This window comes from Thalassophryne amazonica, chromosome 3 (genome assembly GCF_902500255.1).
Source record: "Thalassophryne amazonica chromosome 3, fThaAma1.1, whole genome shotgun sequence".
Taxonomy (NCBI): Eukaryota; Metazoa; Chordata; class Actinopteri; order Batrachoidiformes; family Batrachoididae; genus Thalassophryne; species Thalassophryne amazonica.
The window spans coordinates 31,271,633-31,285,508 of record NC_047105.1 but is presented as its reverse complement, the minus strand read 5'-3'; the positions used below and the strand labels follow the sequence as shown (position 1 = coordinate 31,285,508).

Genomic DNA, 13,876 nt, shown 5'->3' with positions numbered 1-13,876 from the left:
TGGAGTCAGTGGCTGCAAAGAAAACCTGCACCTTCTTGGCCCTTTCTGGAACAAGCTGCCCACCCCTGGCGTAGACAAAGGGACGAGGAGTTTTCATTTATGGACATTGGTCGACTTGGCAATGACGGAGAGTGACAGTTTTTGTCACGCAGATTTTCTGCATTTTTGCGCTTGGGTGCTTGCTCTAGGGGCTGGTAAGGTTTGACCTTACTTGTGTGAAGCACCTTGAGGCAACGTTGTTGTGATTTGGTGCTATATAAATGAAATTAATTTAATTGAATCACACTGTTCACACACATGGTCATAATAAAAGAGAAATACTTTAAAATACACTTTTACAGTATTTGTGTTCAAGTTTGTCTTACTTGAGATCTTCAGTTTCCGCGCCGTAGCAGCTCTCACATCTATCTGGGTCCAGTTTACTGGGGTCAAACGCTTCACTGTCTTCAGCCTTCCCGAGTTCTACAAAACACAACAAAATAATTTCCTTCTGTGGTCTGTGGCGTGCTTGTACACCAGCTCTATTTTATTAGAGGTCAAACATTACCGTGTTTTTCAGCTTCTGAGGTGACGGGTTTGAGGTCTTTGTCCAGCCGCTGTTTAAACAGGTTATGTTCAACGTCCAGCTGCTGCTCTCCAGCCACATCCATCGCATCGATACTCAGATCTGAGAGGGACAGATTCAGGCACCATGTAGTTAAAATATCAGACACGTCAGCAGCTGTGCTGCTGTCAGCAGTCGTCTGACAGCAGAAGCAGGACGGCACTCAGAGCACATTCCTTGTCATGCTAATTCATACTTCTGTAAAACTCCGGAACAGCTCCTGGTTTAGCGTTAAAATGACCACATATGGGATCAACATTCAACTAGAACATCGCCACCAAGCTAACTTGTGACAGTACCGTGTAAATACTAGCCTAACAACTACTACTATAAAATAATGACATGAAGCTATTAGCATGGTAGCATGTATCAATCAATCAATCAATTTTATTTATATAGCGCCAAATCACAACAAACATTTGCCCCAAGGCGCTTTATATTGAAAGGCAAGGCCATACAATAATTACGTAAAAACCCCAACGGTCAAAATGACCCCCTGTGAGCAAGCACTTGGTTACAGTGGGAAGGAAAAACTCCCTTTTAACAGGAAGAAACCTCCAGCAGAACCAGGCTCAGGGAGGGGCAGTCTTCCTTCTGGGACTGGTTGGGGCTGAGGGAGAGAACCAGGAAAAAGACATGCTGTGGAGGGGAGCAGAGATCAATCACTAATGATTAAATGCAGAGTGGTGCATACAGAGCAAAAAGAGAAAGAAACAGTGCATCATGGGAACCCCCCAGCAGTCTAAGTCTATAGCAGCATAACTAAGGGATGGTTCAGGGTCACCTGATCCAGCCCCAACTATAAGCTTTAGCAAAAAGGAAAGTTTTAAGCCTAATCTTAAAAGTAGAGAGGGTATCTGTCTCCCTGATCTGAAGTGGGAGCTGGTTCCACAGGAGAGGAGCCTGAAAGCTGAAGGCTCTGCCTCCCATTCTACTCTTACAAACCCTAGGAACTACAAGTAAGCCTGCAGTCTGAGAGCGAAGCGCTCTATTGGGGTGATATGGTACTATGAGGTCCCTAAGATAAGATGGGACCTGATTATTCAAAACCTTATAAGTAAGAAGAATAATTTTAAATTATATTCTAGAATTAACAGGAAGCCAATGAAGAGAGGCCAATATGGGTGAGATATGCTCTCTCCTAGTCCCCGTTAGTACTCTAGCTGCAGCATATTGAATTAACTGAAGGCTTTTCAGGGAACTTTTAGGACAACCTGATAATAATGAATTACAATAGTCCAGCCTAGAGGAAATAAATGCATGAATTAGTTTTTCAGCATCACTCTGAGACAAGACCTTTCTAATTTTAGAGATATTGCGTAAATGCAAAAAAGCAGTCCTACATATTTGTTTAATATGCGCTTTGAATGACATATTATAGCTAATGAAACGGCATGCTAATGAATTGGCCTAATCAACTTCCCAATCATGAGTGGATTTTGTTGTAACAAGAACTAAACGCTTCAACATGAGTACAGCAATTCATATTCCAGGTTGGACTCACTATGTTTTGCTGAATATTTGTGAATTATAAACAATCCAATGAACAAAAAACACTACTGGGGAAAAATGTTTACTAAGAATAACTAACCTGCACAATCCCTGTGGATAAATCCAGTTTAGCTCAAATTCCCCCAACTAAAAATACTTAAAATTTAATTAATGAAGTACATAAAATCTCCCCACTCACAGTAACTATTTTAGCAGTTTTTCAGTCATAGCATTTATTAAATGTGTTGATAAATAAAAATATATTTTTTTATGATGACAGCCAATAAATTAGGCTATAATCTGTTGAATTATTAATCTTACCTTCCAGCAGTTATTGGGGAAAATACAGAGCAACATGTTCTGAGGTCCTTCTAAGTTACAAACATTTAATCTGGTTGCAGTTGATAATCTGTAAATGTTATTATTGTGTTGCATCACTGTCTCCTTATTTCAGTAAAGGAGGACTTATTGAGGACTTTAGGGAGGTGAGCGCCTTAAAGCAGTCATTCATCATGTATTTAATTGCTCACATGTATTGAAGGTCACTAGCATCACATAACGACATGCCAATGGGCTAATGTTAGCATGAACACTTGCTAGCATGACATAAAGTGATGCTAATGGGTGTTACATAATGTGATGCTGATGGGTGTTGCATAATGTGATGCTATCTGGCTAACGTTAGCATGAAAACATGCTAGCATGATATAAAGTGATGCTAATGGGCGATGCACAATGTGATGTTAATGGGGTAATGTTAGCATGTGCTGAGTGCCTCCACTGCGAGCAACGGGTTTTATAATGGGCTTCTAAAAAAAACATACATGGAGTCACAATTTTGCTTTGAGAAATGTTACGGCACATCTTCAGCTAATTTTACAAGTTGCTGGCAAATGTTTGAAGAAAAGCAACTTACAGGCACAGGGCATGTGAGGGAAAACAATGTCAATGTTGATTTTCAGTTTGTCTCCTCGCGATGTGTCGACATACAGCTCAGGATGAACCTGCAGACAACAAACCGCACAAACATTTTACAGCAAAACCTCAAGGACACAAACAGGCAGCTTCTGTACTTTACATTTAGGAGAATTATATTTTAATGTAATTTTTTAAATATCTCATAACATCTCAAATGTCTTTTCTTTTCTCATACTCTATACATCATCGTAGTGGCGAGAAATTTCAGTGATTATTCAAATAATGAACTATGTATATGAACATTGCGCAAACAACTCAAACACACTGTGCGTAATTGTGTCACTGATCACAGCGCAGCTCTTCTGATTGATTAAAACAAGATGTTAAATCTATCATAAACATACTTTTACAGCTGCTCCTAAGAAGGAATGAACTGTTTTACCAAGCCATTACAATATAAACATTACAAATAATCACCTTTTAGACTGTTCCAAATAAGTTCTCCAATGCATGAATGCACGAGAGAGAGAGAGAGAGAGAGAGAGAGAGAGAGAGAGAGAGAGAGAGAGAGAGACTTCAGCTGAAACGGTCCTCTGTGATTCCAGAAGCGATTAGAGGTGTTTTCAACAGCCAAACTGAGAGAAAATGTTTAATCCACTACAAAATAATAACTTTATGTACAGTGTCCAGTGCACAAAGGGTGTGGGATTGTTACAACGAAGTGCGCGAGAGTGCGAAACCAAAATAGCTTGTCCGAAATAGCCTGTTCTTGGATAATGGGCTTCTAACAGCCTCGTCCTCACCACTAACACGCCTCTAAAGCCCCTTTCACACTGGCTTATTCGTAGAGCTGCGTATTGCGGCGTTGTGTTTCATTTAAATGTGCCCGAAATGCGCGCGTACTCAGCCTTTTTCCATGTTCATGGATCTGCTTGAAGGTGCATGTGTTCGCGTTTTATTGTGTGCACAGTCGCGTGTAGCCCTTGCCGCTATTTAAACACAGTTCACTCCTTTCGGCTGTGCAGAACACATCACTGCACTTGGAAAACAATGGACTGTATCATGAGGTTTTTACAGTTTCATTACTGTCATGTATGTAGCCAAAGCTGCTATTCTCTGCCTCTGTGGAAGTGTGCTCTGTTCTCTACTGCACAGTGTGGTGCGGCTCAGAAACAGAGTCATTTAACGTTATTATTATTTTTTATTATTTTGTCTTGGTGAATCATTTTCATTGTGTACAGATGCTGCTGTGTCTGGCTGTGGCAAAGGCTGTTGTGAATGAAGTGCTGTGATTCCAAACATTTAAAGCTCCGATTGCTCCGATCAGGTCCACTGATTTGATCAGACCTGATTGATCAGGACATCTGATGAGTGCACGGACATGCAACAATGAGGCTTTTACTTTAAAGAGTCACAGCTCTTATTCAGGAGAGAGAGAGAGAGAGAGAGACCTGCTGTTTCTGTTTTGTTTCTGGATTTCTGAGTTGAGGTTCGATTCCCTGTTCTGAGCACACACGGGCACTGTGGGCTGTGTGATCCTGTTCTCATGTTCTCCAGTTGATTCCTCTGGATGCACACACTCAGTTTTTGGTTGTGTACAGGAGCGCCGTGTTGCACAGACTTGCTTGCAGTAACGCTGTGCTGCGCAGACCTGCTTAAAACTGTGTTCAGTGCTCTACGCCGAAGAAAAATAAACATGTTTAATTTCTTCCATCCTACGCGCGTAGCCCTCAACATACTGCTGCGCAGGGACGAAAAACTCGATGTAGAGCTGCTAAAAGGGGGCGGAGAGCCGCTCAACTCGGCGTAGACAATACACCACAATAAGCAGCTCTACGAATACGCCAGTGTGAAAGGGGCTTTACATCCTTGTAGTACTTCGTACACAAACTGCCCCATGCTGTTTTTGCTAAATTTTGAGCTTCTTGAAATTAGTGACACACTCAAAGATGAGCCTCATTAGCTGAATATTCTGCCTCTCAGAGCCACTATACTCCCACGTTTGTTGAATAACTGGACTCGTACCAAAAAAAAACAACCAACCAAACAAACAAACAAAAAAAAACATGCTGCATGGCTCATTTATTCACCGTTCATTATTCGGTGGGACCAGGGCTTTACTTGTAGCTATCAGGTGTCTCTATAACTACAACATCTCAGGTGCTCAGTCAGCTATACATATAACATTATGGTATTGTTACAACTAACTACAATGTGGCTAAACGCTTCAGTTATCATGTGGGAGTTATAAGATTAACAAGAGTTAATCCTCTTTTAGCCCAGGCAAAATTATAATTTTTTTTTTTTTTTAAAAACACATTTTACAAACTTCATGTCTCAACAGTAGCAAGGCTCCCATTTTGACTTAAATGGGAACTGGTCAGTAATTCATGCAGATACAGTTTGTCCACAGTAGGTTCTGTGATGAATGATATGTGCACAACTTAATCATCAGTCTTCATCAGTCAGACGGTTTCACCGTGCAGCAAAGTACAGAAGAGTTGGGAGGGAGAGGATCAAGTACTGAACTTTCCGGTGTATATAAGTTGCACTGGTTACATTATGAGCATTTAATCTTTATTATTGGAGTTTATTTTGTTTATTGCTTTGATTCCTGTGAAAGTCTGATATAAAAAGTCACTATAATTATTATTATTATGAATAACAACACATTTTTTTCTGGCATATAAGTCACAGGACCTATCAAACTAATAAAGAAAGCATGGGTTATACTCCAGAACACACAGTAACTGAAACAGTAAAGGTTTCAATTTACAGCATGATTTTTGTTTTTACGTTTCAGGTTTTTCACCCCTAAGGAGCATTAAACCTGTTGATTCAGGTTGTAAAAGTCACATCAAGAAGGTCAAAGTTAAATCCATGTGAAAAGATGATGTGGAGAAACTTGCACACTGAGGACTAAAAACAGCTGTTTTTGATCTCTACATCAACTAATTGTTGAAAACTAATAGAGGCATCATGAGAATGCACCAGTGCCATGTTTCACCACACCACTGAGCTGCCCCTGGTCCTGAATAACCAGGCAGATAACCAGTCCATCCAATCAATTTCAAACTAACCAGTCAGTTGGAACATGGCCATGAGTTTGACCTTCTCCAGTCGCTGGGGTCCTCAACTCTGAGGCACCTGTGTGCTGGTGCCGGATCATGCACAGAGAAATACGCCACATGGGCTAATTGTTCTCGCTGAGATACCCAATGAGAAGTGTCAAAACACGACAGAACAGATAAGAACCACATTTCTCCAACACAAAATTAAGCTATTTTTACATCATTCCAATCCAACCAGTTTGATGGTGAAACTCAAGGTCACATTTTATTCCTTCAGGTTTTTAAAATGTTTTTTAATACAACCCTTTGAGGAGGGGGGGGGGGGGGGGGACATCAACGAGTCACATTTTAGTTTTACTAACATATGAGTCAGAGAGGGAAGCGGCAGAACGGGTTGAACTAACCTCTTTAGTTAAGTAGTACTGCAGCTCAGAGAGGAACAAGATTAGCATAATGATGCCGCTGATGATCGTCACTGCAGAGACACAGAGAGACGAAGCGTTAAGAATGAAGAGCAAACAACGTTAAGCCTGGGTCCCACCAAATAATGAAGAATGAATAATGAGCCACACAGCATGTTTTCTTTGCTACGAAAGGGTTTCTTCAACTATCAAGAGCCACTCAGAGCCAGCTTTTTTTTGCCAGCTTGCACTCGGCCGAGACGGACGCACTTTTCTCTTCTCCCTCCCTCCTTATCTTTCCTGCTTCTGTGGCGTGTTGTCTGCGAGGCTGCAGCTTTGCTCTTCTGGAAAACGACAAAAATGGATCTGTTAAAGTGGTCCCTGAACGCAATTGACACTATTTTTTCTACAAGACATTCGGGGGCGGAGGACCCGACCTGTCCTGCCGGGACGCATGTGATGGGTTACGTGATGGACTCGTGGGGGAGATGGCAGGTCATGTGCCTTTACATGCTTTCTGTGGAGGACGTCGAAGATGTGTACATATTCGGCTTGGTGGTGACCGGCTTTCTGCTGTGTGGAGCGGGCACTATGCTGGTTTACCGGAAAATCAAGAAAGTGGAAGCAGCTTTAATTGGTCCTTCCAGGCTGCCCTACATGATTGATTCGATTGGGAAGGCAGTGGCTGCGCAGTGTTGGAAAACATCTCGAATAGAATTGCAGCCCTGGAAACTCGCTCTGACCGTCTGTGAAGACCACATTCTACATTCAGATGCATTGAGAGCCACTCTGTTCTCAGAACTGTGGAATCTTTCAGGCGTCTGATAAGCTGGCTATTCATTTGGCTTCCCCAAATACAGCTGCACTTCAAGGTCGCTGTGATAAAACCTCCTCAGAAGATCAACACTTAAGCCTCGCTCCCTGGTCTTCCCCCCTCCCCTCAGCTTCTCCAGCTCTGACGTTGACTGTGACTGCTCAGGACTGTTAGGGCTGCCCCTCCCCCTCCAGGATTGTCGGACAAGGCCATTGACGGCACCAAATAGGCTGCCTCCGGAGTGTTCTGATAAACTGGACCTTTTCAAATCTCGGTTGTCGTCCTGTGTCCTTGTTTTTGTCTGTGTGATTATTGTTTTTCTGTGCTGATGGGGATTTTTTTCCTCATTGCCACTGTGTAATGCAGCGGCTATGAGGGTTTTTTTCTCCTTTTCCCTCGTGTTTTGCTTTCATATATATGTTTATGTACCGGGCCGGTCTATGTGTTGTGTGTGTGTTGTTTGTTATGGGTCGGTGTTGGTTTGCTCAGCCCTGCTGTTGACCAAGGCAGGGATGTACATCTGGAGCTGGCCCCCGGGCGCCTAATGGAGTAGCAGTAATGCAGTAGACACATTTCATTGTGCAGGGAACATGTTCTTCTGTGCATATGACAATAAAATTCCTTTGAATCCTTGAATCCTTTGAATCCTTGAGGCATTATCTTCAGTTAACGAGGCTCCTCTCCGAGTGTGGCGCTAATTTCAAGATGTTCAAAATTTAGCAACAACAGCGTGGGGCAGTTTGTGTACGAGTTACTACGATGACTTAAGCTGGGCAGACACTGTATAATATTTTCAATCTATGTACTCGGCTCCAGCTCAAGCTATACGACAAAACCGCAGGGTGTAAAAGTTCAAAGCGCATGATTTATGTTCTCACACTATATGGCCCGATGCTCTGATGCGATCTGACTACTCACATTGTACATTCAAAAACCACACGTCAGACTCATGTTTCCAGAAGCAAAACGTAAACAGAAGCTTTTTTTCTATTTCTTTTTTTTTTCAAACTTTATTTACATTTCTTATTTTTACAAAAACTCTCAAAGTTTTTTTTTTTTTTTAATACAAGAGTTGAAGAATAAGGGGAAAAAAAGAAACAGATGCTGCTCTCCCATAGAGATGATCACTGCTCTTTCCGGTGTTTGCACACGCACAGCGGGAGAGGTTGGGGTAAATGAGCTCATAGACGTTTGTAGCGCTGCTTCATGAGGGCCGACCAGAATATCAAACAAGTTTGATTTTCATCCGACCATACAATTGCCGATCAGGAGGTGGTCGTGAGAGGTTAAATGCAACTTGTATACTACACGATGCAGGACGCATGATTAGCTGAAACTCGGCGCAATCCAAAAAATTCTCGCACAAGTGAAAAATCGGCTGAAAAGGGGCCAAAACTCACATAGTGTAAGCCCAGCTTTAGAGGCATGTGCATGGTGTTTACGAGGCTGCTAAAACCCATAATCCGTGCGCCTGGCAGCTACGCAGGACCTGAGAGGTTATTTTTGCAGCGGCTGCCTTCTTGCGCACACAATTCCACCTGCTCTGTGCGCTGTATATAAAATAATTATTTTATAGCGGATTAATCATTTTCTGCCAAACCATGGATGCTGAAAACACCTCTATTCTCTTCTGGAATCACAGAGGACTGTTATCTGGATGCTTTTTTCCTCTCTTTCCTGCTCCATGTGGAATGTATTTTGAACAGCTCAAGGTAACTATTTTTAATGTTTTTATAGCCTGATAAAACATTTCCTAGCTGTAAAAGTATGTCTATAGTTGATTTAATATCTTGTTCATGGATCACATGAGCTCCACTGTGTGTGCTCACTGCACACTGAGGCAGAAGCCAGCTCACAAAAGAGTGATTTTTCAGTAAATAATGGATGAACACAAGGTTAAAGTTTAGATGACTGTGTGAAAGTGGCTGTGTAAGCAGCGGAAGAAATAACTTCAGTGAAGCTGCTAAAAGCAGTGCAGAGCTGTGCAGCAACACAGAAGGAGAGCGCGCAAAAGACCGATTTTGAAGACATAACACAAAGTTAAAAGTTGTATCACGGTGACTTGTAAGCTGCGGAAGAAATTTTATATATATATATATATATATATATATATATATATATATATATATATATATATACACACACACACACATTTTTTTTTTTAAGTGATCCACATGAGTTGCGGCAGCAGGTGTATATAATTAAAGTGGCCACCTAATTGTGGCAGCGCGCATGCAAAAGAACGATTTTGCAGAAATAAATGGACAAACACAAAGTTAAAAGTGGGATCACGGTGTGTGTGTTTAAAGGCGTAGAAGAAATAAAGCCAGCGAACCGCGGAGCCAGCGAGGAGCACAGAGGCGGCTGTCTAGGAACCCTTGGGTCAGTTCTAGCTGGTCTGGTGCACTACAGGTGGACAGCAACCTGGCACACAGCGCACATCCGCGGGACTGTATTGCAGCATCTATTTTTGGACTGCATTTAAAAAATGTGACATCTTTAAATACTGCTGTGAACTGAAAACCCACACTTTAAAGGGACCAGGTGTGGGAGGGCTGGAAGTTTGGACCAAACTTGTGCCTAAACATGCACCAACATCACGTTATCATGGCGCTATCACAGCACTATATGTGGCTTAGCATGACTGATGCGAGCCATTCGAGGCTCTAATGACCGGTCAGTTGTGGCTCACTAGAGGCTGTTACGTGGCACATGCTGGGCACAAAGAGGCACCTTAGTAGCGGATATGTAATAGATGAAAACGTGGGTCATTCTTTGAATAATCGCTGACACACAGATGGCTCATTATTCATGGCTTATTATTCAGTGGGACCCGGGCTTTATTCTTCAGGTTTCTTCAGAGTCCACACAGGAGAAAATAAATAAACACTGACTTTGTGTAAGTCCCTTCAGCTGCTCCCTTGTTTTTACTCAGGGTCGCCACAGCAGATCCAATGAGGATTTGCATCTTGATTTGGCACAAGTTTTATGCCAGATGCCCTTCCTGATGCAACTCCACATTACATGGAGAAATGTGGCAGGGGTGGGGTTTGACCCGGGAACCTTTTGCACTGAAATCAAGCACACTAAACCACTTGGCCACCACCCCTGCAAATAAAACAATGGCTGAGTCCAAAACCCAGAGAAATTCAAGTTACAGTGATATAAAGTACAGTATAGTGGACTCATGAAAAGATCTCTGTCTAGAGTGGTTCAGAACGAGGTTCATAGATTCAAGTTAAAAACTTTTCCTCCATATGTCATCATATTGGTGCTAAAGAATTTAGAAAAGTTCCTATCCTACCCGTTGATTATCGAGTCAAACAATTGAAACCAAACCATGTGTACAACATCTATAACAACACTCCTGAATATATGAAAGCCAATTTTCAAGTCTTTAGCTCATCCTACCAGAAACAGTTTGGGATGTTTTACTATCAGCCATGTTGGTTAATTTGAGTGAAAACAGCTTTTATCATACCTGTTGCTAAATTGTGGATTGATTTATCCATTTCTGCCAGAATTTTACAGAATAAAGACTCTTTAAAGAGAGTTATTTAATCATTTTTATGTCATAAATGTTAGTCAAAGCCGGAACAATTTATGTACTATTGGAGCTATAGACTAGTTTTTAGTTAAGACTAGTTTAAGTAAGTTGTTTAAGAATTTCTATAGTGAAAATTTTATTTGATGACCATAACCATTTATGTACTTTAGAACTATTTCACTAACCCTTATTTTGTATCTTGATTCCCCCATGGAAATAAGTTTTACGTTTTACTGTGCTACCCTCAGCAATGGTTGTTTTATGCATTTTATATGTACGTTTTATTGCCAAATAAATCTAATCTATTCCATTTATAAACTAGCTTGCAAATGTTAAATCTGAACAGCAGAGCAACAAGAAATTAATCAATCCCAGAAAATTAACTCTCTACTCTTACAGCTCAGTTCTTTAAAACATTTGGTTGGGCTGTTTTCTGTTTGCTCTCACAATAAACAAAATATTTGTAGCATTACTTCACTTTGCTAAATTCCACTGAACATTTTGTACCATTTTCTTACGTTATAAATTAAACATTTATTCAAGCATGAAAATAAACCGACTGGACCACTGATTTAACTATACATTAGTGAGATCTTAAATATTAAAAAAGTCATCCGCTTAAGTTATTTCATGGTTTTTGAAAAGCTAAAACTAAAATGTAGCTAACACATTCTGCTGGATCAAAACTTTTTCGGGGGTATAAAATGCACTGTGATATTTCTGAGGTTATTAGAGTGTGAAGGTTAAAGTGTGACTCCTGTTAGTGTTTTATTTGATTTGTGATAAATGAATCAGTTAGCCTTGTTGTTAGCCGCAGCGGCTAAAAGCCCTCAGTGGGTTTTAAAGGCGCTCACCTGTCACTCCTCCCCACGTCTTCACTCGGAAATCCTCCAGAGTTTTGGGATATGCATCAAACTGCTTCAGTTTATTCCAGGTGTCCATTTTTATTCGAGTATAAACCCTGCTGATATTACCGACAGATTTCGGCACAGGAGCACTCCTCTTTCCCTTCCGGGACGCGAGTGAAGCAACCGCGCTGCAGCCAATCAGCAACGGCCGCGTCAAGCGCTTCTTCTTCTTCTTTTCCGTGTTCTTTTGATCTCCAGCCATCCAGCAAATAAAAGTTACTGATTTACAGATTTTAATTTTTGTTTTTAAATCCGTGTGTGAGTTTAGTTTTGTTTTATTGACTGAACAGATGTGGCATAAAAATCCATCAAATGTACAAGATTAAAATATCACTTTAAATTAAATAAATAAAAATATAAAAACAACATGAAGATCAGTGTTGCCATAGTTACTCTGAAAAGTTACTTTATATAGTTACTTCCATAGCAGCTTTATGCAGTTACTTTACCAGCAGCTGCTGACAACTAATAAGTAATGTAACTAATAAAGTAACGAGTCATCTAACTTCGTTTCTCTTAAGAAAGAGTAATCAGCAAAGTAACTATTAGTTACCTTGCTAAGTACTCAATCATAAAAATAACCAAGTTAGATGACTCGTTACTTTATTAGTTACATTCAGCAGCTGCTGACAAGTTGTCCACAGGTGCTAATGATGTAATTGTATAAAGTAACTATAAAGTAACTAACAAAGTTACTGTGGTGACACTGATGAAGATACCTAAATTTACAGTTTTAAAGTAATACATGAATATTTCCCTTCAAAACATATTTAATAAAAATTCTATTTAGGTGTGAAAATAATCTTTCAGTGTGTTCCATGGGGGCATTTTTTAAATAAATAAATAAAGGTACTTAATTTATAATATTATAATTTGATATTGTAATGTTCTGTTATTATATACTTGTGTGTCGTATTTGTCTTTCTACTTAATTGTGTGGACGCCAGTTTGTAATTTTTAATGTGTTTTTACATGTATGCTTTGGAAAAATTTAAATATTCAAAGTAGGTGTGTATCTGATCTGTCAGTTTATCCTCAAAAAGTGAATTACTGTTGCGCTGTTAATAATCCAAACTACAATTCAAACTTCTTTAATGATTCAGATTTTCTGAGTATTTGTATCTGAGCTCCTTCATGAGTCTTGAGGACTATTTGTAATCCTAAATTTCCAACACTTACATCAGCGAAAAGATTCAGAATGGAAAGATTTCAAATGTCACTTCTACACTTTTGGAAAATAGGAATTGACAGAGGAAATGCTAGCCAAGGAGGTAAATCATCTTATCTTGAAAACCTGCTTGCATGTGTGTTACCACTGCACCTTTCATCTTTCTTGTTGTGTCAAATGTTCCATTTAGTTTCTGTTTAATTGGGCCAGTTTTAAGTCAGCGATCCATCTTGTCAGTCGACCGCACTGATTTATTTTTGACAAAAATTTTAATCACAAAATGGTCAGTCACATAAGCATCACAAAATAAGCAATTCAAATTCAAATTTATGGATTAACATATGACTTAATAATGAAAATAATACATATATGCTCTCTATTTGACTTTGAAGTCATTCTTAAACCATTTGAGGAACACTAAGTTTGAATATAATTTATGGCAATATACACTCAGACCACTAGAGGTCCTTCACAGACCATTTTTGAGAAAGGCTGGTCAAAAGCAAGCCATCCAAAAAAACCAATTATGGTGCACAAAAGTGATGAGTGAGGGAATCTAACAAGGAGTTGCGAGTACCAGTAGCTGTGGAAACTAATTAGCTTCTTATTGAGAGTCCAGGAAAGAAAAAAAAAACCCACAAATTTATTCACAAATGTGATCCTTTATATGTTGATAATAAGGTTGCCAGGAAAAATTTTAAACCTCAACCGACAGTAGGAAAATTTTCTGTAGCTATTGCTGTTAGCTTTGCAGCCCCATAAATAGTACACAACTGACTGTAGCACTACCACCAGGTCTGGAGTTGAAAACACGTGCGGTGATTATTGCGATAACTTAATTTTTTGTTGTTGTTTTTAAACTGTGGTGGTGGTATGTGGCAATTGGTAACCTGAATACTCAGTGCGATCAGAAGTTACATTTTCCAATTTTCCACGGGAAACAGCTGAAAACAG

The 13,876-nt window shown here is 40.1% G+C and overlaps 1 protein-coding gene across 2 annotated transcripts in view; it reads right to left on the bottom strand.

Annotated features, from left to right (window-relative positions):
* The window catches only part of ergic3 (ERGIC and golgi 3), a 42,040-nt gene extending 30,124 nt beyond the window's left edge, over nucleotides 1-11,916 (bottom strand). Inside the window, exons 1-5 of one of the 2 annotated variants that reach the window (XM_034165987.1) lie at nucleotides 11,701-11,916; nucleotides 6,489-6,559; nucleotides 3,012-3,099; nucleotides 548-667; nucleotides 366-462 (exon numbers count right to left, since the gene is read on the bottom strand). In XM_034165987.1, coding sequence (XP_034021878.1) covers nucleotides 366-462; nucleotides 548-667; nucleotides 3,012-3,099; nucleotides 6,489-6,559; nucleotides 11,701-11,788 — 464 coding nt within the window. In that variant the 5' untranslated portion in view covers nucleotides 11,789-11,916. The remainder of the gene's footprint in view (nucleotides 1-365; nucleotides 463-547; nucleotides 668-3,011; nucleotides 3,100-6,488; nucleotides 6,560-11,700) is intronic. The other variant, XM_034165986.1, reaches the window with a different exon arrangement.
* Nucleotides 11,917-13,876: the final 1,960 nt, after the last annotated feature.